This window comes from Mauremys reevesii, linkage group 20 (genome assembly GCF_016161935.1).
Source record: "Mauremys reevesii isolate NIE-2019 linkage group 20, ASM1616193v1, whole genome shotgun sequence".
NCBI lineage: Eukaryota > Metazoa > Chordata > Testudines > Geoemydidae > Mauremys > Mauremys reevesii.
This window is the reverse complement of record NC_052642.1, coordinates 12,058,223-12,078,658: the sequence shown is the minus strand read 5'-3', so window position 1 is coordinate 12,078,658 and position 20,436 is coordinate 12,058,223. Positions and strand designations below refer to the sequence as shown.

At 44.5% G+C, this 20,436-nt stretch overlaps 1 protein-coding gene across 2 annotated transcripts in view; it reads left to right on the top strand.

The window, feature by feature from the left end:
• Positions 1–20,436, top strand: part of CALN1 (calneuron 1) — a 283,840-nt gene that overhangs the window by 83,634 nt on the left and 179,770 nt on the right. For both annotated transcript variants that reach the window (XM_039508117.1, XM_039508118.1), the window contains exon 2: positions 15,810–16,013. In XM_039508117.1, coding sequence (XP_039364051.1) covers positions 15,883–16,013 — 131 coding nt within the window. In that variant the 5' untranslated portion in view covers positions 15,810–15,882. The remainder of the gene's footprint in view (positions 1–15,809; positions 16,014–20,436) is intronic.

Genomic DNA, 20,436 nt, shown 5'->3' with positions numbered 1-20,436 from the left:
CTGTGTGAGGCCCCAGTGAAGACAGAGGAGCTCCATCCAGGCACAGGGATCCACCCACATGGAAAATCAAGGCCTAAATGTTGGTTGTGATACACCAAGTAAGAGGGACAAGCAGTAGGGAGGGGATGCTGCATTGTGGAATAATGCCCTAAAGGAAGTTAGCTGTGGACATGTACAATTAGACAGGACAAAACTTAATGTACAGAGCCATGCTTCACTGGCAGGGGATGGAGTAGATGACTGAACAAGATTTTTCCATTTTTAATTTGATTCTATGAATGCGGCTATTAAAAAAGAAAAAAGAAAAAGCCAAGCTCAGCAGCTAGTATAATTCAGTGTATTGACCTTCATAATTAAACTCTGCATTCTGTGCTTCAGTAATGCTCTTGAACTGTAATGACAGAAGGAATTAGAGGGGGATTGGAAGACACACATCCAAGCAGAACAGCACTCACCTGGCATCACTTAAATTAAAGGTGGCCTGCAAAAAATATTTTTTAATTGAGTTTGTGCCCTGTTTTTGCTGCTTTATGATAGATAAAGAAGGCTTGGATTTTTTTTTAAACCTTAGACTTTTCTGGCTTATGACTTTGTCTTTCCCTGGTGTTGATGGAGGACTGCTTGGAGGTCTTGAAAATGTTTGTTGCGGTCTCTTTCCTGTTAAAAGAAGGAGCTTGGAATTTTTAACACACATTCTCTTAGCTAAGTGTTCTTGACATAATAGGCTTACATAAGATCTTACCAAAAGCAATCAACCAAAATGTTTTAAATAAACTCAACCCCGTTCCTCCCTCAAACACTCAGCTTTCTCTCTGTAATTGCATCATAATCTTACCATAGGTCAGATCATCACTTGGGGTGAACCACATAGTTCGTCAATTTACATCAGCTGTGGATCTCTCTCCAAGTCTCCAGTTGTCATAGCATCTTCTAAGATAGCCAAGACCTGAATATCAGGTATGAAGAACAAGCAGAAAAATTGTTCTCCCTTTGTTGTGGGAGACAGCAATTCAGGCTTTCTTTATACTGTATTTTAAAAGGAGCGCACAACCACAAAAAGCACAAGTCTAATTTTCACAAGACAAATACTATACCTGGGACAGGAGGGGACCAAAGTGGATATGAAGAGGTAATATCTGTTTACTCACTCTAGCCCAGTGTTTCTCAACCTTTTTGATTCCAGGGACTGCTTTGCTGCCTTCCTAAACCGTTTCAGGGAGATCTCAGGCACTGGAGGAGGCTGCCATGGACTGGCGCCAGGCCACCGACCGGTTGTTGAGAAAAACTGCGCTAGCCTATTTTGTTTTTTAGAGCGAGGAACATGTGTCAAATCCCTTCTACGTTTCTGGCAGGATATCACAGTTTGAATTAGTAGGATAAATTAAAAATAGTCATAAAATTGTACAGCAGACTTAAATTGTTAAAATGTATTGCCTGAGTGAAATCCCACAATTATTAACTGATGTGTTTGAACTAGAAGCATTAGCATGAACCTGCGACTGGGAGAAGTGGGAAACAGTCATGACAGGAGAAAACTAAGTGATCCTGATGTGGAATAATCTTTACTGATAATCAGAATGTGTTAGTTAGATTCAGGGCCCCTTTCAATATGGGCTAATCCTCCATCTGCTGGGATATTTTCTTTCTGGATCTTTATCTTTTTTTTATTCAGGGACTGATATATTTCCCCCCTTTAAATGTAAAGCTACTTTTAAGTGTACTCCTTGAAATGTGGTTTGGAGGGAAGAGAGAAAAAGAATGTACAGGGAACAGTGAAGACCTTGTCCTCAGTGATTGCCCAGGAGAGCAGCAAAAATCAATTGCCTGGTAGGGACTGGTATTTAAATAAAGTGAAACAAAATTGTAATGGAGGCCTTGGGGCACCTTTAAAGTAGTTGTTTAAGGAGGATGTGTATATGAGGTGGTGCTGAATTTGATTGAGGCTTAAGTTTGATTATTTCTTTTGTGTTGGGGTCTGAAATTCTGAGCATCTGAACTATGTTGCATTCAGGCCCTAGCCAGAAGATTGATTCCAGATTCGGGGGGGGGGGGGGAATGTCACAGGCGCCCTTAGTGACTTAAGAGACCCATTTTCAACTGGGACTTCCAGGAACCTACGTCTCATTGAAAAGCAAAGGGACCCAGGCTCTTAAGTCACACAGATGCTTTTGAAAATGGTACCCGTGATCCTGTTGTGCCCCACCTGTTGTTATGTGACCAAAGATAAAAATCTTTATTTTGGAATATATGGAATCAAAGATAAAATAGGGAGAGATTTTTATTTTCCTATCATTCCCTAGGAAGTAAGGGTTTGTTGAAACAGCATATTGAGAGGAAAGGAGTAACTTTAGAAGGGCATGGGGGCAGGGCTGCCGAGAGCGGGTTCGGGCCCCAGTGAAAACACTTTTTCAGGCCCCCCAGCAAGGGCGGACCGGCTAAACAGGGCCGCCAAAGCTGCAGAAGCTGGGCCCTGGGCCCCCTTCTGGACCACCGGGCCCGGTAATTTGTACTGGCTTCCCCCTGCTCTTGTCGGCTCTGCATGGGAGCTGCCCAAGCTTGAGAATCAGAAACCTGCCCTGCTGTGTTTTAACTGAGGTGGGTGCAGGCAGGGCTCTGGTCAGGGATTGAGAGTCCATTGTCCCTAGGCACTATGCATACATGTAGCAAAAAGACAGTCCATGCTCCAAAGAAATTATGCTACTTGGTAAGGGATTTTCAAGGGAAAGGCGTACAGGTCCACACTAGAGTGACATGCACAAAGACCTTCTGTATATATATGCAATAAGCCAACTTATGACAGGAGTCTGCTTTCAACATAAGGCCTTATTTTGCTATCGTTTAGACTGGTGTAACTGTGCCAAAGTGAATGGAGTCATTCCTGATTTACACCGGTGCAAGGGAGAGTGTAATCAGACATATAATATCTAAATTAGCCCTGTTCTACACACAATACCATATCATAGCTATGGCGATCATAGTGAGGACTTAATGAAAATACGTGCAGGCACGTGATAGGAGCTAATCAAGGTAAAACAAGATAGGAAACATGCTCCGATATTCCATTGATTCAGGTAGAAATCTCCCCATATCAGAGGGGGAAATAATATGTTTTACTATAATATATAGGGGAGCATCTCTTTGTTCTGTGTATGTACAGCATCTAGCGCAAAGGGGTTCCATGCCTAGGATTCCAGGCCTACGGTAATACCAATAGCAATAATGCTATCCATGTGTATACTGCTATCCGAAGACATCAGTCTCTGTTCCACAGCTTTTGGAAGGCGTGCCCATGGAAGTCACGGGCGAACGTTATTTCTCTTTCTGTGCTAATGTGTTTAACACAGCACCACCATGGGAGGTATTCACGAACAGATTAGCTGAGACTAATAGTGGGAATTACATAAGGAAATTGCCCTGTGCAAAGCAGGAGGGAGGGGTCAAACCAACTGATTGACTGGATCTTTCCCTTACCATTAGATTAAATAGTTTATGCCTAAAATTTGACTTACCTTAAAACTGACGGGGCCTGATGGAGAATGTCTTCCGAGTTCTAACTATCGCAGGATGAGGCGAAGGGAAGAAATCCTTTCTTCCTTGCCTCCCACAGCAGGAAAGCCTATGCATATCTCAGGGAACTGTACAGACACGACACGCCTCTGCAAGAGAGGCCTCATTTGAGCCCCTCTCTGCATGGGTGCTGGAACTAGGAGTGCTGGGGGTGCTGTTACAACCCCTGGCTTGAAGTAGTTTCTATCCTATACAGTTGGTTCATTGGTTCAATGGCTCTCAGCACCCCCACAATACAAATTGTTCCAGTGCCCCTGCCCCGCTGATCCCCAAGGGTCAGTGGAGCTACCGGGAATCCTGTGCAGGTGACTGGTTCTGGAACTCCCCGTAACAAGCCCGTATTACCTTTGGTGTTGATTCCCCAGCTAACATCCACTTAATAGCCGTAATTGTTCCCACACTTTCTCTGTGATAAAGGCAACAGTGCCAGGCATCATGGTTTTCAGTTGGATCTGGTCTTGACTCGCTGATATTTTAACAAGGAGTACTGCCCTTTTCCACATTGCCAGTCAGGGTGGGTTTACATTCTCCAGCCAATCCCAGATGTCGCTCAGGGAGCTGCTGTTCACAGTGCCTCTTAAGCCACCCACACCGTTTTTTTTGTAGAACCAGCAGTGTGATCCAGTAGATAGAGCACTGGACTAGGACTCAGGAGACCCGCATTCCATTTCCCACTCCATCACTGCCCTGTTGTCACCTTTCACCTCTGTACCTCAGTGCTCCCATCTGTACAATAGGGATAATGAGACTGCTGTGTTAGAGCTAAGTAGCATTATCAGCATGCCATCTAGGGATGATAAAACATAAGTGGGCACTGTATTGGCAATGCTCATGTTAGACACGACTGTTCAAGTGGATCCAAACTGGACAGTAATTGAAATGTTTGAAGTAAAATGAATACGGGTTGGTAGGGTCAGCCTTAAATAGGCTTCCCTAATAGCTGGCAGAAGAAGAATTGGAGAACAATTACTGTGATCTATGAATGATGACTCTGGTGCTTAATTCGAACGAAACATTAATTAAATAAATAAATAGGAGAGAGACAGAGAGTATGCAATTAATCAAGATATATACCCGAAGCAAAAAAGCCTAGCACCGTTGATATTGCGTGTGGTAGAATTTCAGCAGTTTAGCTCAGAAGTTGTTTGGGTTTTCCAGAAAATTGAGCATTTGAGAAAGGAGTTGAATTGCTGTTGGAAGCACTTTGCAGCCTGGCATATTTGTTGAATATGTGTGTGTGCAGCAGCTATCCCAATGGGTCCCCAATGACGATTGGGGCCTCAGGATGCTACTGTAACACGGTCTGAATAATAAATAGTAATATCTTGTGGAAATTAGAGTCTCTAGCCAAAGTCCTGATCCGGAAAACACTCAAGCACATGCTTAGCTTCTATTGAAGTAACTGAAGTCAATGGGACTTTAGGCACATGCTTAAAGTTAAGCAAAAGTTTGTGTTTTCACAATAGGGATGGATTTAAGCACACACTTAAATGCTTTCTTGAACCAAGGTCAAAGGCTTCTGCATATACAGTTGTGCAGTCAGTCCGGCGCTCTCTGAAGTCAATGGTATATTTTGCTACTGACTTAAACAGCTGCAACATTAAACTGATGTAATGACCTGCACCAGCTTGATTTGATCTCTTTTATTCTGTGTTAGTGTAGCTTTAGGGTAGGGTATTAGTTATGCTAATCTCATTGCCCAGGGGGTGGTCATGGGGATGGTGGGGTAGGGGGAAGATCAAAAGTATGCACAGAACTAGTCCCCCTGTGTTGTGGCTTATTGGTTTTGTTTTGTTTTTGATTATTGTATTGTTTTGATGTATTTTGCCTCTTTGAGGGGCAGTAGGATAGGGACTTTTGGGTAGAACAAGAGACTCCTTGGGCTTAGATTTCTTGTGACAGGCACTGCCTGGCTTATTTTGAATCAGATACAGTCTGTTCTTCCTCTTCTGCAGTAGGTTGGCTCTGAACGTGCCTATGTGTATGTTTCATCTCCCTATTAGCATCTGATATTAGCATCCTCCATGGTGATAGCTCTGGAGATTTACCTCCTTCGTTTCGCTCCAGAACAGGTTCAGAGTAGGTAGTGACAGCGCAGATGTGAGAGGTTGGCCAAATCTCAGTGTCCATTCAGTCCTCTGCCGTCTTGGCTATCCCTGTCAACAATCAGTCTCCTTTTCAATGGTGATATTTATAGCGAGGCCATGTGTCCGTTGGGAGCTGGTCTGAGACCCACCAATTCATTGCACAAGGCCCCTCAACCAGCCTTTGGATGGTAAACAGATATCTATTTGGAAAACCTTTGGTGTGTGATGGTAATGAAAGGGAAATCAGTGCAGATAAACTGATGAATGTTTGAGGTTGGCAAATGACAAAACTCCAGGAACGGAAAGTCAAGATTATAACGTCACTCCTAACTATAGAAATCAGACAGGTGTCTAAGAGTTAGTGATGGAGGATTATTTATGGCACTAAGGAGCAGGCTGGCTCCCATCAGTGTTAATTTCCAGATATCCTGAGGTTTGAGGTTTTAAAAAAATGTTTAATTTTTGTAAGGACATTTTTGAGTTACTTGGACTCGATTGAAATGAATTCCATCGTAAGTCGTCACTAACAAAGCTTTTTGTTTAGGATCTATGTGTGGGTGCGCATTAATAGACTAGAGAGCAAACCTTGACAAAGATTCAAATGAAGTTGTGCTGAATTATGGGACGTTACGTGTTGAGTTTTGAGCAAAACGGGGGCAATTTATGGTATTGGGAGGAACCATAGGAAACACTGGGTTTGACTAGACCAGGGGTTCTCAAACTTCATTGCACCGTGACCCCCTTCTGACCTGACCCCAGGAGTGGGGACCGAAATCTGACCCCGCCTGAGGCCCACTGCCCCAGGGGGTGGGACAAAGCCAAAGCCTGAGCCCTACCACCCCGGGCGGGGAAGAGGTCAAAGCCGAAGCCCAAAGGCTTCAGCCCCAGCCACGAGCCCTGTAACCTGAGCCCTGTGGCCCAGGGCTGAATCCCTTGGGCTTTGGCCACGAGTCCCTGCAAGTCTAAGCCAGCCCTGGTGACCCAATTAAAATGGAGTTGCAACCCACTTTGGGATCCCGACCCACAGTTTGAGAACCGCTGGACTAGAATTAAGTTATAACCTGAATCTCAGTCCTAACCTCTTTGAATGTCATTGACATCTGACCTCCCCCAATGGGGATGGTGAAAATTCTAAGGCAAGCACAGAAAGGATTGATTTCCCCTGTTCTGGTTTGGATGCCCTTGCAAGGCTTTTGGCCCAGGAGAGAGAGAGTGGTCCAGTGATTAGGGCACTAGTCTGGCACTTGAGAGACCTGGGCTCAGTTCCCTGCTGCACTGCAGACTAGTTGTGTGACCTTGGGCTGCTTAGTCTCTCTGTGCCTCAGTTTCCCATCTATAGAATGGGGATAATAGCACTTCCCTATGTCACAGGAGTATTGTAAGGAGAAATACAATAAATATTGTGAGGCGCTCAGATGCTACAGTAAATGGGGGGCAAATGAGTACCTTAGAAAAGTAAATAGGTAGAAAGCAGAACCGTTGACCTCACAACATTTCCAGTGTTTTGGGCCAAAATATTGCCAGGACAGCTCACAAGATTTTGGTGCTGTTACATTAATACCTGGGCCCTGGTTGCACCCTGATTTGGAACTCTGAACTCCAGCTTAAATCTGATCCGGACCTGAACACTTTCTTTTTGGCCAACCTCCGATTTTGATCCAAATCCAGGGAGAGGTGGTGGTTTTGACTGGGTTTAACTTTATGTTTTGGGGCACTTTTGGGGTTGAAATCCAAGGGGAAGGAAGGTGAATTCATGTGCAAGTCACCCAAAAAGAAAGAAACAAATAAGAGCCTGGCTCATACTCCTGCAAGGTCGACCAGCTGCACGCATGTAGCTCTAGTCCTGCGATTGTAACCCCGGATATAAAAGTGAGGGGTGAGGCCAGGCCACTGGAGCCATGAGTAACCTATTACTTGCATATGTGTATGTGCTAATGAATAAGCTCAACCAATAGTTGTACAGGGCTGTACTCTATGCAAAGGTCTTTGTGCAGTCTTTGGCTGTTAGCACCTGCGGCTCTGAATTCAGAATAACTATGTATCTGCTCCTTTAGGTTCATTTGTAAGATTGCACTAAGATTCATTGACCTTTCAGCCTCCCTCTTCTCATCATCAAACATTGAAGCTAAACGCAGATTCAGCACCACCAAATATTGACCAACCCCCCTTTTCTTTAATACCGGACTTTTTGCTACCCTCAAAATCTTTTCCTAGTTCTTTTGAGATTGGAACGGCTGTAGGATAATTAATTGGCAGTTCCCTGTTAGCAGCAGCAGTATCTCTGGTGAGTTAGCTTCAGCACACAGCAATTACTTTACAGAAGGTGGGTGAAAGAGGGCAGTAACGATTTGCAAGTCATTTAGTCAGTGCTGCCAACAAAGTCTCTTTCATTCTTGTTGTTGGTTATTTCTTTTTTCATGCAGCTTGGCAAGTTTCTCTTGTGTTTTTCTTCCATTCTGTTGTCATTGCACATTGAGAACAGTACGTCATTTGACCTAAACCCTTGTTTTATAATTGTCCTGACATTGCCAGTTGCTTTTTCAAAAGACCATACGTAATATCAGAGCTCCTTGTTGGGGAACAGTTATTCTTAGAGGCTTGCCAAACTGCTCAATTCTTCAGGAGCTTTCCAAATCTTCAGCACAATCTCTTCCTAGCATCCTGTCATTCCAGATTTATGCTAATACGCTGAATGGCATCCAACTGACCCTAAAATCACACACTGCGGGCTGGAGGATCTATCACTTGGCGATAGCAAACCCGGCTGCTTGAAGGGAAGTTTTCCTATAAGTGTCCCTTGTTCTCTCAGTTCATTATGAATCGGGCAGTTTTTGAAATGTGTGAGATGATCCACCAGGATCTGTTTTGGTTATTGCTTACTCTGGTGGGAATCAGTACTGACTGAAAAGACTAGGGATACACTGGTGTGGAGTAAGATGGTAATCAGGCCCATTGTGTCAGATAATCCATTGGAACCATCCTCTTTCTGCTGCAAGGGAATTGTGTTTGGGATAATGCCAGTTCCAAGCAGTGAGATAAACAAGGCAAGTCATGCAACCCTTCCATGACTAATCCTGATACGAGTAAGTAACTATTTCAGTGGGTCTTCTCACTTGAGGGCTCACAGAATGAGTCCAAATATTGGTGCAGATGAAAGTGGCAGGTGAGGTAGTAGTCTTGTTGTACATGGAAAATGTGTAGGTGTTACCTGTATGGGTTAAAGGGAGTGAACCATTAATCATATTGGGATCAGGCAACTGCAAGCAAGGGAAAAGCTCCCAGCCACAACACCACTGCATTAGCTGTTCTGCCACTCTGGCAAAATGGTACTTTCTATTTACAAGGGAAAAACTCATCTGTGCAGGAGACAGAACTTTCTCAGGAGCTCATCCTAGACTTTGAATGAATGAATTCCTACGGGAACTAAGGGGCCATACAAACCTCATCACCTTCCACTCACGGCCAGTGCTCCAAATGCAAAGTGCGCTGCTCCGACCTGCTTCCTCTAACATACACACGGAGCAGCGTGTACGTTTAAAAAAATATTCCCCAAAATAAAACCCAGGCCACTGAAAGGTGCTCAGTGCGCTACTGGAAACTGTTCAGATACTACAGTGATAAGTTTCAGAGTGGTAGCCATGTTAGTTTGTATCAGCAAAAAGAACGAGTACTTGTGGCACCTTAGAGACTAACAAATTTATTTGAGCATAAGCTTTCATGGGCTAAAACCCACTTCATCGGATGCATGCAGTGGAAAATACAGTAGGAAAATATATATGCGCAGAGAACATGAAAAAATGGGTGTTGCCATATCAACTGTAATGAGGGTAATTAATTAAGGTGAGCTATTAGGTGAGCTATTATCAGAAGGAAAAAAAGTGATAAGGGTGACATGGTTTAATGTGTATAGAATAGAACAACAGAAAAGTGAAGAAAAACTACCCAGGATAAGGTAGAAATCCAGCAGCCTCAATATCACAGAGAGAGAATACAATGTGGGTTTTTTCATGCCATTTAAATAAAGGGCTCCAGATCCAACGAAAGAATTGACCAAAGGCTTCTTAACAGGCTGAGTTCAAACATCATTTACTTTCCAAAGAGAGCATGTCTGGAACAGCTGTTGATTTCCATTTTAATAGTATTAGGTTCTGAGCTATTAATAAGACTGGAAATAACCACAATTTATTTGAACCACAGAACAGCTGTTAAAATCCTCGCTATGTAAATTTGTCTATCCTATGGAAGCCATGATATTGAGATCTTTGAAGTGGCTCTTCTCTGTCGACATTTTGCAATAGCATCTTTCCTATTATGGGAAGAAAACATGTTGTTGTTCCATCTGACTATATCATTTGTTTTGGAACTATTTAAGATGCTCTTCCTTAATTTGCTTTATACCAGATATACTGTGTGTTTAGGATTTTCTTGCCTTTTCCTAGCATAATATTTTTAAGGTAAATGCCAACTAAAATGAAACCCTGTTGAAAGAATACACTGGGATGAAGAAATGCTGAATGAGTGGTTGAGCTTGAGTTGGTATGCTGTGTTGTAAACCAGTCTGGGGTTTTTACATTTGGAGTGACAGACTGAAAAGAAAAAGCAAGAAAAGAAAAGAAAACTTTAAACAAGAAGCATTGCAGTACTAGGGGAGCCAACTGAACTTGATTAGTGATCACTTTAATTCTCAACAGTTTAAAGGATGATTCTGTCACCCAAAAAACCTGAAGAACTCTGTCCTGGTTTTACAGTTACAAGCAAACTCGGTTCAGCTACGATGAAATGTATCTTAAGCAAATGTTCAAAGGACCAGACAAAAATTGGACCTACTTAGAGAAATAAAAAGGATTTTTGCCATGTGGGGTTTTTATTAATTATAAGGGTGGAAAGGTCTGAGGTCTTTTTATTTCTTCTTAAGTTTCCTTTTCTGGTTGTTTTTTTTAACTTTGCAAAAACTTACCAGAAATATCAAATCTTGTCTTTGCTCTTTCTGTTGGAGGTTGTCTTGGAAGATTCAGAGAAGCTTTCTCAGCCCTTCACTAGGGGTGTGTGTTGAATCTTTAACAGGCAGTGGGTTGTTAGTTGTTTAACGATAATTAAACAAAAAAAAACATTTTTTTAACCATCTGAATATGTATTTCTTCCTCCTCTCCATCAGGTTACATGGGTTTGTAACTTGTCACACTACATTACTGCTACTTCTCCACTCATCCATCTTTTGGGAAAAACAAAGTAGACAAGACCTGAATTTTGAATATTAAAGATAGAGGCAAGAATTTTTTTCTGGCTTCCTGAATATATTGGAGGCGCGTAAACTTAATGTGCAGGGCTTTTTGATAAAGGAGGAGCAGAACTGTAATCAGTGCATTATTGGGTACTTTTGGCACTCCTTTTGAGACAGGAGTTTGTAAGTGCAGTTTCTGGTACAGGTGTCAATAAATTCATGAAACTGTTTCCAAAGAGGGTCACATTTTCTGTGACTGCAGAGTTGCCAGGACTGTTGGTCCAACATCCAGATTAGTGGAGCATATAATATAAAGAAGCCATTACATTCTTGTATTAGAGGTGGTTTGCTCTCTCTGAGTGGTGGCTTCACTTAGATGCAATGTTAAATGTTTTTGGCTGAAATCTGCTTTAACATCTTCTCGGCTACACATAGTATCATGGCAACTAAAAGCCTACCTTAATACCAAAGCTTATCCTATTCTCACAATAATGCTTTTGGGGCAGCTTGGCTTAAACTGAACAGGCTTATAAAAGAAAATTCCCCAATGTGAATGTTCAGCTGTCTTGTCCCTATCACCTGACAGCGTTGTCCCTATCACATGGCAATGATAGTCAGAATTGTTTGTAAAGAGAAGTCCTTTGAACAGCTTTGGATTCTGCTCTTATTTTTCATGCAATCTACCAGAGAGTCAAGGAAAGTGCTACAAGATTTTTGTTTAATATGTAAAGTTCAACAGAATTGTGGCTGGAATGAAACCCTCTTGGATAACCAGGGTTTAATCTGGATGGTGTCCTAAGTGGCACAGGTCCAGAAACTCCATAGAAAGAATTCCGCTAGAGCTGACTGTAGGCCTTTTTAACCAAGATTAAAATGCGGGATATGAAGTGTAGACCAGGGGGACAGGTTTGAATGACTATGGGAAAAAATGAACTGCCCCTTTAAGGGTCAGGCCAGAGCCTATGACCAGGGACAGTCTGGGTGTATTCAGAGAGCCCCTGTCTGCCCCCTCTCCCCTGGGCAGGGGTATTTAAACAGAAACCGGAAGCTGTCAAGGGAGAGAAACTGTGCAGGCTACAGTGGGTGGTTTCTTCCTCAGGCTCCAGGTGAGTAGCCTGACCAAATTCAGAGACTTTGTTTGAGAGCACTGAACAGGGGCCAAGTGAGAAGCTTATGAACCAGTTATTGTAATTGCTCCTATCCTGGATCCTTATTAAAGGGTTTTGCTACTTTGATAGTATGTGTCTGCTTCTGCTTGCCCAGATCTGTTATAGTAAACTTATTGATGCCCGTTGAGGAAAGGAAGGTGGGTCTCACCTGCAGTGCCACACCTGGCCACAAGGAGGCATACAGGGACTGTCCACACCTTTACAGACCACAAGACCTCTCTGTGGCTCTCCTTAGTTCAGCCTTGAACAGCCATTGACTGTCTTACTCTCTGTTGTTCAGTGCTCCCTACTGATTGATGGGTTCCTAATGTGGCTTTGATTAGCTAACCGATCTTGAAGTTCAACAGCTATCTATAAAAAGGCCATTTCTGGCTGGCGTTAAGTGGCTGGCTAGCAGAGTGAAATACTCAGTCATTATTAGTAAGAAAACTCCTTCATAAGTGCTATGTCTGTGCCGCAAATAAGATGACCGGCAGAGAGAGGAAAGAATCCAGTTATCAGAGGAGGTGTTGAAAGCCCGGCGTTGCAATAAGTAGGGATGGACAAAACCGTTTGAAAGATGTGAGAGGCTATCCGGAGCTCAGAAGAAACCCTTACAGAGTTTATCATCATCATCATCAATTTGTATTACTGTTGTGCCTAGGACAATAGTCATGGATCAGGAACCCACTGTGCCCAGTGCTGTACAAACACAGAACAAAAAGATGGTGTCTGCCCCAAAGAACTTACAATCGAAGTATAAGACAAGAGACGACAGAAGGATACAGGCAGATGGAGGAGTGCAAGGAAACAGCGAGATACTGGTCAGCCTGACAAGCAGTGGTCTTTGCACACCAGCAGCCTAACTGTTGTCAAGTGTTTTGTAGGCATCACAGAACAGGAGAGATTTGAAGGAGGACAATGAAGTAGGTTTACAGAGAGTTCCTCCCAAGTGTGGGAGGCAGCATGGGAGAAAGAACAAAGGTGAAAATTGAACAAGTGGGTGATGGAGGGTGGCATCATGGGCTGATCAGAGGTGGGAGTCCATAGTTGATAGTGAATGAGCGATGATAGGGAAGGTGGGGATTGGCTGTGATGGAACTTGAAGTGAAGACAAATAATGTACAGCTGATACTATGGAGAACAGGGAGTCAGTGAAAGGTGGGGGACATGATCAAAATAAGGGGGCTAGGTAAATTATCTGAAGGCGCAATTAAAGAGATAGGAGGAGAATCAGGAGAGGACAGAGTCATAGAAGCCAAGGGTGGACAAGATTTCAAGAAAAGCACAGTTGGCTGTGTTGAAGGTGGCTGACGGGTCGAGGAGGATGGAGTATTGGTTCTGAACTTTGGCTTCTGAAGATGTTATTTAGAGACTTTCGTTAGGGCAGTTTTCAGTGGAATGCAAGGCCTGGAAGATGGACTGGAGAGGGTCTAGGATGGAAGTGAAGGAATAGAACTCCAGACAGCTGCGGTAAACAGCATGCTCAATGAGTTAAGAGATGAAAGAGAGAAGGGAGGTGGGGCAAGTGGGGTCGAGGGTGGAATTGCTCATAGTGTGAGGGGAAAGAGCCAGAGGAGAATGAGAAGAGTAAGGGAGAGGGTAAGAGTAGGTGCTAGGTAGCTCAGGAGGTGGGATGGGGTCACTGGGGCACTTGGAGGGCCTAGAGGAGGAGATCAGATGGGAAACTTCATCTGTGGCAGGGAAGAAGGAAGCAAGAGTTGCTGACAAACTATGTACCTAATTGCTTGACCACACTTTGGTTCAGGATGAAATATATTCAAGAGACCAAATACCCAATGTCATTCATGTTTATTATGAAAACTCAATAACAGTATAGAAGAGGAAAGAAGGTTCAATAGGATACTGGGAAGCCATCTCCTGCAGTGTTGTTAAATTCACCTTACAAAGGAGGTGTGCAGTCAAAGTGACACTCCTAAAGCTACCCTTTTTATACTCATCCATTTACAAGTATAAGGTACCGTGTGCCTCATCTGAAATTAGATTTACTATTTTTTGTCTATCCCTTATCTCTTTGTTCTGAACACATGTATTCCAGGTACCAAGGGGTGTGATGGCACCTTTTCGTGACTGGGGAAGTTGAACCAGGGATGCAGGTCAAATGAAGAGTTGAGGAAAGGCGCGGCTATGGAGTCAGAAGTGGTGGCAGGGTGGAGAGAGGACCAGGGTGGGGGCAAATGTCCCCAGAGGTGAGGGGAAGGAGGCAGAGCAACTGCGTGGATGTGAGATCTGGATTTGTGCTGGTGGGAGGGCTGGAGAGGGGAAGATGAACATGTAGAGTTGGTGGGTACCTAGGATGGAAAAATGGGGCCACTGAGGGGACGGGAAGGAGTGGAAGAGGACAGATGCTCTGATGCAGAAGAGGGGTGTGGAGAGAGCCTCGCAGGAGTGGCAGATGGGACAAAAAGCAGAAATGGAGAGCTGAAAAATGCTCTGGTGGTAATTCTTGTAGCAGGACCTCTGCTGCACAGCAAGCATGAATGCCCTCTCCTGCCTCCACGAGGGAGGGGCAAGAAGGCAGTGGGCTGTGGCACTGGGACAATCTGGGTAGGGGGTGGGGGCTGGGGCAGGTATGTCTCCCTGGTGCTTGCTGGTCTACCTGCTAAGCATATGTTCAGATAATGACCCCCTTCACCCTGTGCCTCTATGCTAGCTAGAAGTGTGGGGGGAGGGGGAAAATGCCACAGGAAAAGCTCTTTCTTGTGGTACTTCTGATCAGACCAGAAGTAGGGGTTAAAAGGGATCTCCCAAGAAGGTCTCTGCCCCTGAAAATCCCCTGCTCTCACTTTTCAGCTCCAGAGCTATGGAGAGGGTTTGGATTAAGTATCAGGAACAATCTAAACCTCCTCAACTATTGAATTTCCTCCATCAGTAAGGAATCAAAAGGCCTGGTCCTACACTCACTGAAGGACTCCATTTGAGTTCAGTGGGTGCAGGGTCAGGCCCTAAGGGAGGATCTGGACTCCCTGTAGGTCTTACAGGCAGTGAGGCTAGAATGTGACTAGCCCAGGGTGGGGTGTGGGGACAGAGAGACTTCCTCTCCTTGTGCCTCTGTAACAAGGGTAGTTACGCTCTCCATCCCTGTAGGGTGGGAGCTCACAGGCTGCTCCAGCCTAATGCCAGCAGCAACTATAACTTCCTACAGGGAGGGAGCCAGGGAAGTCTTGCACCCTGCACACTCGCCTGCATATTGGGCCTGACTCTAATCTCTCCCTGGTTTTTACCCCAGTTCCCTGGTTCTAGTGGTGTTACTCCTCATTTACATGAGTGTCAGTGCATTCAGAATCAGGCTTATTGGTTCCAGTGGAGGTAGTCCCAATTTACATCAGTCTCAGTGAGTTCAGAACCATTGTGCCTATATCTGGCCCAGTGCTACTGAGAATATCCTTTCAGGTGCTGCACCTCTAATATCCCCATACTGTGGGGTTTTGGTGGAATCTATCCCTGGACTTGTCATTTTGTCTATGCAGACGTTGTTTGCAATGAAAACAAATGGGCAAGGATCCCTGCATACCTGTAAGTAGTGGGGCTGTCTGTGAAAGCATGTCACTTAACGTGTGTTTTAATATTCTGTGGTAATATCAAGCTTTTATTAATAACTAAACATCTGTTACAGCTGCAACTGTTCATGTTTGTGTCCGTGCTGTGCTGCCATGGTTGTCCTGCTGCCCACTGAAAGGGTGGTATGCATTATTAAACAGCCTCGTTTAAATAAATTATAAACTAGTACAGCATGTGCAGTAAATTTCTGTCAACTCCTTGCAGAGTCACGTTGCTGGCTTTGATGTCCCCCTGATGTGGTCACCCATCTTCTGCAACCATTCGTCTCATCTGCCCGATGAGGCTGATAGATGAACGTGGAGAGGGGCAGATGAAATGTGAAGATGATCAAAAGGGAGAGTCTCCCAGAGAAAAAGAGAAGATCTCGGAATCTCTACAGAGAAGCAGGCAACCAGAATTCCCTGTCTGGCAAGTCTCTTTCTAATCACAAACTATTCCATTCAGTAATGCGTGGGTAGTGGGTATAGTAGGCCGGAGAAGGCTACGCCTCCCCTAACCCAGGCAGTGGCCCTGCCAATGCTCCACCTCCTCCCCCAAGCTAGCGGGAGCTCATCTCCAGCTGGAGGCAGGTGGCTGGGCTTGGGGGCGGAATTTAGTCTTCAGATTTATGTCCCTTCTCATCTGTTGTGTTCTTGCTATTCTGGTGCTGCCTTCAATAATGCTGTCTTCCATCTTCTATAATGATGCTTCCCAGGTAGCAATAACTCCTCACGTGTTGTACAGCTCTGTCGTTTGCTGGAATGTTGCATGTTTGCCCAGGATCCTTGCATACCACCATAGTTATTGTCTTTAATCGTATTAGAGGAGCATAAAAGCTGGCCTGAGGCTGAGTTTATTAGTGAGTTTGGGACATCCAGTGCCTCACTTTGTGTTGAGCAGGAACTGGGAAGTCCAAAGGGATTTCTGAAGGCTGGAAATCTCCAAAATGGATTCTTCATTATTTTTTTAAAGTGGTTTGACTCACATTAATTGCATGAGGCTATGGAGGAGTCACAACAGACCATCTGTTTCAGCTGTTCGCAGGCAATAATTTTTATATATTTTTGCCACTTTTGATATTCTTTGGAAAAAATGTGTGCTTGGATGACTTCAGAGTTACTTCCTTAAAAAAAAAAAAAAAAAGAAAGAAATACACAGTTGATGCAGATGTCCTATTTCAAGTTGGTGGTGTCCCTTTAAGACATGAAGCTACACTGTATGGTGATGTTTGGTAACTGATCATGAATTCCATGTCTGAGAGAGCAGATTGAAATAGAGAGGTTTATACCAGGTGTCGGAGAGTTGCATTGTTTCGTGGCATGTGTATGCCTGGAATCCCTGTACTGCTGCTTTAATGACACAAGGTAGCACCGATAGGGCAGAGCTCAGTAGGTTAGCTCAGCTAAAAGGTGGCCCTGGGGCATGGATTTATTTCAACAACCTGCATGCCACAAAATGCTGCCTGTTTTGTTCTAGACAAGTGGTTTTCAAACTGTGGGTTGTGACCCAGTAGTGGATCATGGCATGTAAGGCACTGGGTCGTGGCGGCTCTGGTCGGTACCACCGACCGGGACGTTAAAAGGCCTGTTGGCCGTGCTGCCCAGCTAAGGCAGGCTAGTCCCTACCTGTTCTGACACTATGCTGCACCCCGGAAGTGGCCAGCAGCAGGTCCGGCTCCTAGGCAGGGGGGCCACAGGGCTCTGTGTGCTGCCCCTGCCCCGAGCACTGGTTGTGGGGGGGCAGTGCCTGCGGGTGACAGCCACACGGAGCTGCTTGCGCGCCTCCTCCTAGGAGCCAGACCTGCTGCTGGCCACTTCCGGAGAACAGCGCAGTCTGCGGTGCTAGGACAGGCGAGAAGCCTGCCTTAGCCCCCCCACTGCACCGCTGACCGGGAGCTGCCTGAGGTAACTCCATGCCCCAACCTGTGCCCCAATCGCCTGTCCCAGCCCTGAGCCCCCCCAAACCCAGAGCCCCTTTCTGCACCCCAAACCCTTCATCTCTGGCCCCACCCCAGAGCCTGCACCCAGAGCCCTGATCCCCTCCTGCTCCCCTGCCCCAGCCCAGAGCGCCCCCCCCACACCCTGAACTTCTCATTCCTAACCCCACCCCGCAGCCCTCACCCCTGCACCCCAACCCTCTGCCCCAGCCCTGAGCTCCTCCCACACCCCAAACCCCTCATCCCCAGCTCCGTTGGGTCACGGCCATCAACAATTTTCTTCAACTGGGTCGCCAGAAAAAAAGTTTGAAAACCACTGCTCTAGACTCTTGGTGTCAGTGAACGTGAGTTGTTGGTGAATCCAGCACAGAAGGCAGATGCTCTTTGACCTGTTTGTGACGTTTGGGGAAAATAATGACTGGGGTTGTGGAATAATCGCCAGTTGTCCCATTGGGACTATGGTCATTCAGCAAAATTGTGACCGTATTCCAGAAGATGCTGTCCTAAACTGGGCAGATTATTATTATAGTGTCAGGATTTAGGAGTTCATTCGGTGCTTGGTAGCCCAAATGGGGTATCTTGAACAAGCCGAATGAACCAGGTATGAGGTTAGCTAACTTCTGGAAAACATACCATGAGGACCACTGTGGGTGTTGTCACAGTTACCTACAGGTTTATTTTGTAATTAAAAGGCGTTCTTGTTTTATTGTCCAGGCTGACAGAGTTTACTAACGGGACTTGCAAAATTAAACTGGTTTCTAAGGCTCCCATCCTGAAATGAGCCACACTCTGGGTGGGAACCTATTACAATACAGAAGCCGTAGCTAGCACTAGTAGGTAAACCTGATTCAAAACCCTGGACTTTCAGTGGGAAGGGGTGGTCAGGTGCCAAAACTAAGCCTAGATGTGATGTTTATAGCCAGCCCAGTCTCTCTAATGGGCTGAACTGAAACTTTGGAACCAAGCACACAGAGGGGATGGAGATAGAATCAGAGAGTCATAGAATTTAAGGCCAGAAGGGACCCAGATCATCTCATCTCATCTAATCTAATCTAATCCCCAGTGTATCACAGGACACCAACAGCATCTAGCATTCGCACACCAAACCCAACAATTGAAATTAGACCAAGGTATTGCAGCCAACAGCAGACTAAACTATTGGTGCCTCAGGCAGAAAATAGGATGCACTGAGGTACACCCTGAGGCACAGCCCAAGACCTCTGCAATGGAAGGAAATTGATTAAGTGAGATTATACCCATATGATCCTGGGGCATGTGAGCAGGAGAAGTGGATCTGCTAGAAGTTTTGTAGCTCAGGCCCTTTTGTAGTAAGCATATCCTCTGCCGTCTACAACTGTTCTAAGCAATGCGACAGTTGGATAATTTAGGCCTGACGCTGCAGCCCTTACTTATGCTGAGTAGCACCTTGTTCTGTGAGTAATCAAAATCAATCCTCTTTGTGGAAGAAGGTACTATTCAGTGTGAACAAGGGCAACAGCACTGGGTTATTAAAAGGCTGGGGCAGATCTGCCTTCTCTCTCGTCCCACAAAACAAGCACTGTTAACTGTTTTGCTTCCTAAACTACCAACAATCTTCCACGTGGTTCCTCTTCTGCCTCATTGCAAATACCTAATCAATCAACATCAATTACAGGAGTTGGCAAACACAATAAGCACTGCACAGAAGGATCATAAATCCTCAAGCAGAACCTACTCACTAATTATTAAAGCTAGCTATTTAGCTCTAAAAATTGCCCATTAAACTTCAAAATAAATCATCCAACAGAGAAATGAAATAAAGGAGAAAGTTTAAGAACAATTTGCCTCTGGAATAATTAACCATTGTTAGAAAGGTATAAATATCCAGGCTGGGTAGCAAGTGTTTGGGATGGTGCACAGGGGTTTAATTAGGAATAATGGGATTAAATTAAGCAAAAAGAAAAGTCAGAAAACGTGTTCTAATTGTGAGACCTATTAGGGTATGAAGTATTAGTACAACTCTCCCCTATACTTCTTGGGACATTTAAAACTGGAGTGGACAGAGGACAAGAACACGTAGTATATTGTAGGGAACAATTCTGCACTGGAAAGTTGATAGCTTAGATGGACCTAATAGATCTTTTCCAGTTTTAATTTCCTCAATTGAGCAAAACTCCTACTGATTTCAATGGAAGATTGACCATTTTAAAGATCTCTACGGTTTGATGTGATGGGTCTATAAAATGATGACATAGCTAATAAAGGGGAGATCTTTTAAAATGTCAGCCCTTTCTAAAATTTTACATTGGCTTGGATTGATTGTCTCTTGGCCTCTCCCTTGTTCTGCTGCAGGTTGACCAACGATCTAATCTGGTGTGGCCAATGCTGCTGGTATGTTCCTAGTAGTGGTGGTCACTTGTTAAATGATAGCTCATAGCTATGTATCCATGGTGTTGCTTGGTCTGTGCTTTACCACAGAAAGTACAGCTCAAAAAGCTGATGCATAGATAAAAAAGAAAAAAACACCACTCCAGTCATGGGCTTACTGAGCCGTCTCCTCTGAACTGGGTGATACCCAACGTTTGATTAATCATTTTGGCTGATCTGAAGCATGTTTATGACACATTACATCAAACCATGATGCACTTGTTAGTAGAGTGATGCCTCAGTACTGACAGTGACAACAATCACCAATTACCAGAAGGCAGCTAGGCCTGTGACAACAACTTGCTCTGTCTTTAATAATGTTTCACTGTATTACTTTGTCACGTTGGTATTATATTGTCTCCCTCTGCATTATTTGCAGAAATGTAATGCAGATGACATACTTGTGATTTCTGAAACTTTCATCCCTTAATGAAAAATACATATTTCCATGTGCTTGTGCCACGAAGAGCCAGCATTTGGGTTCACACGTGGGAACAAAATTGGTAATTT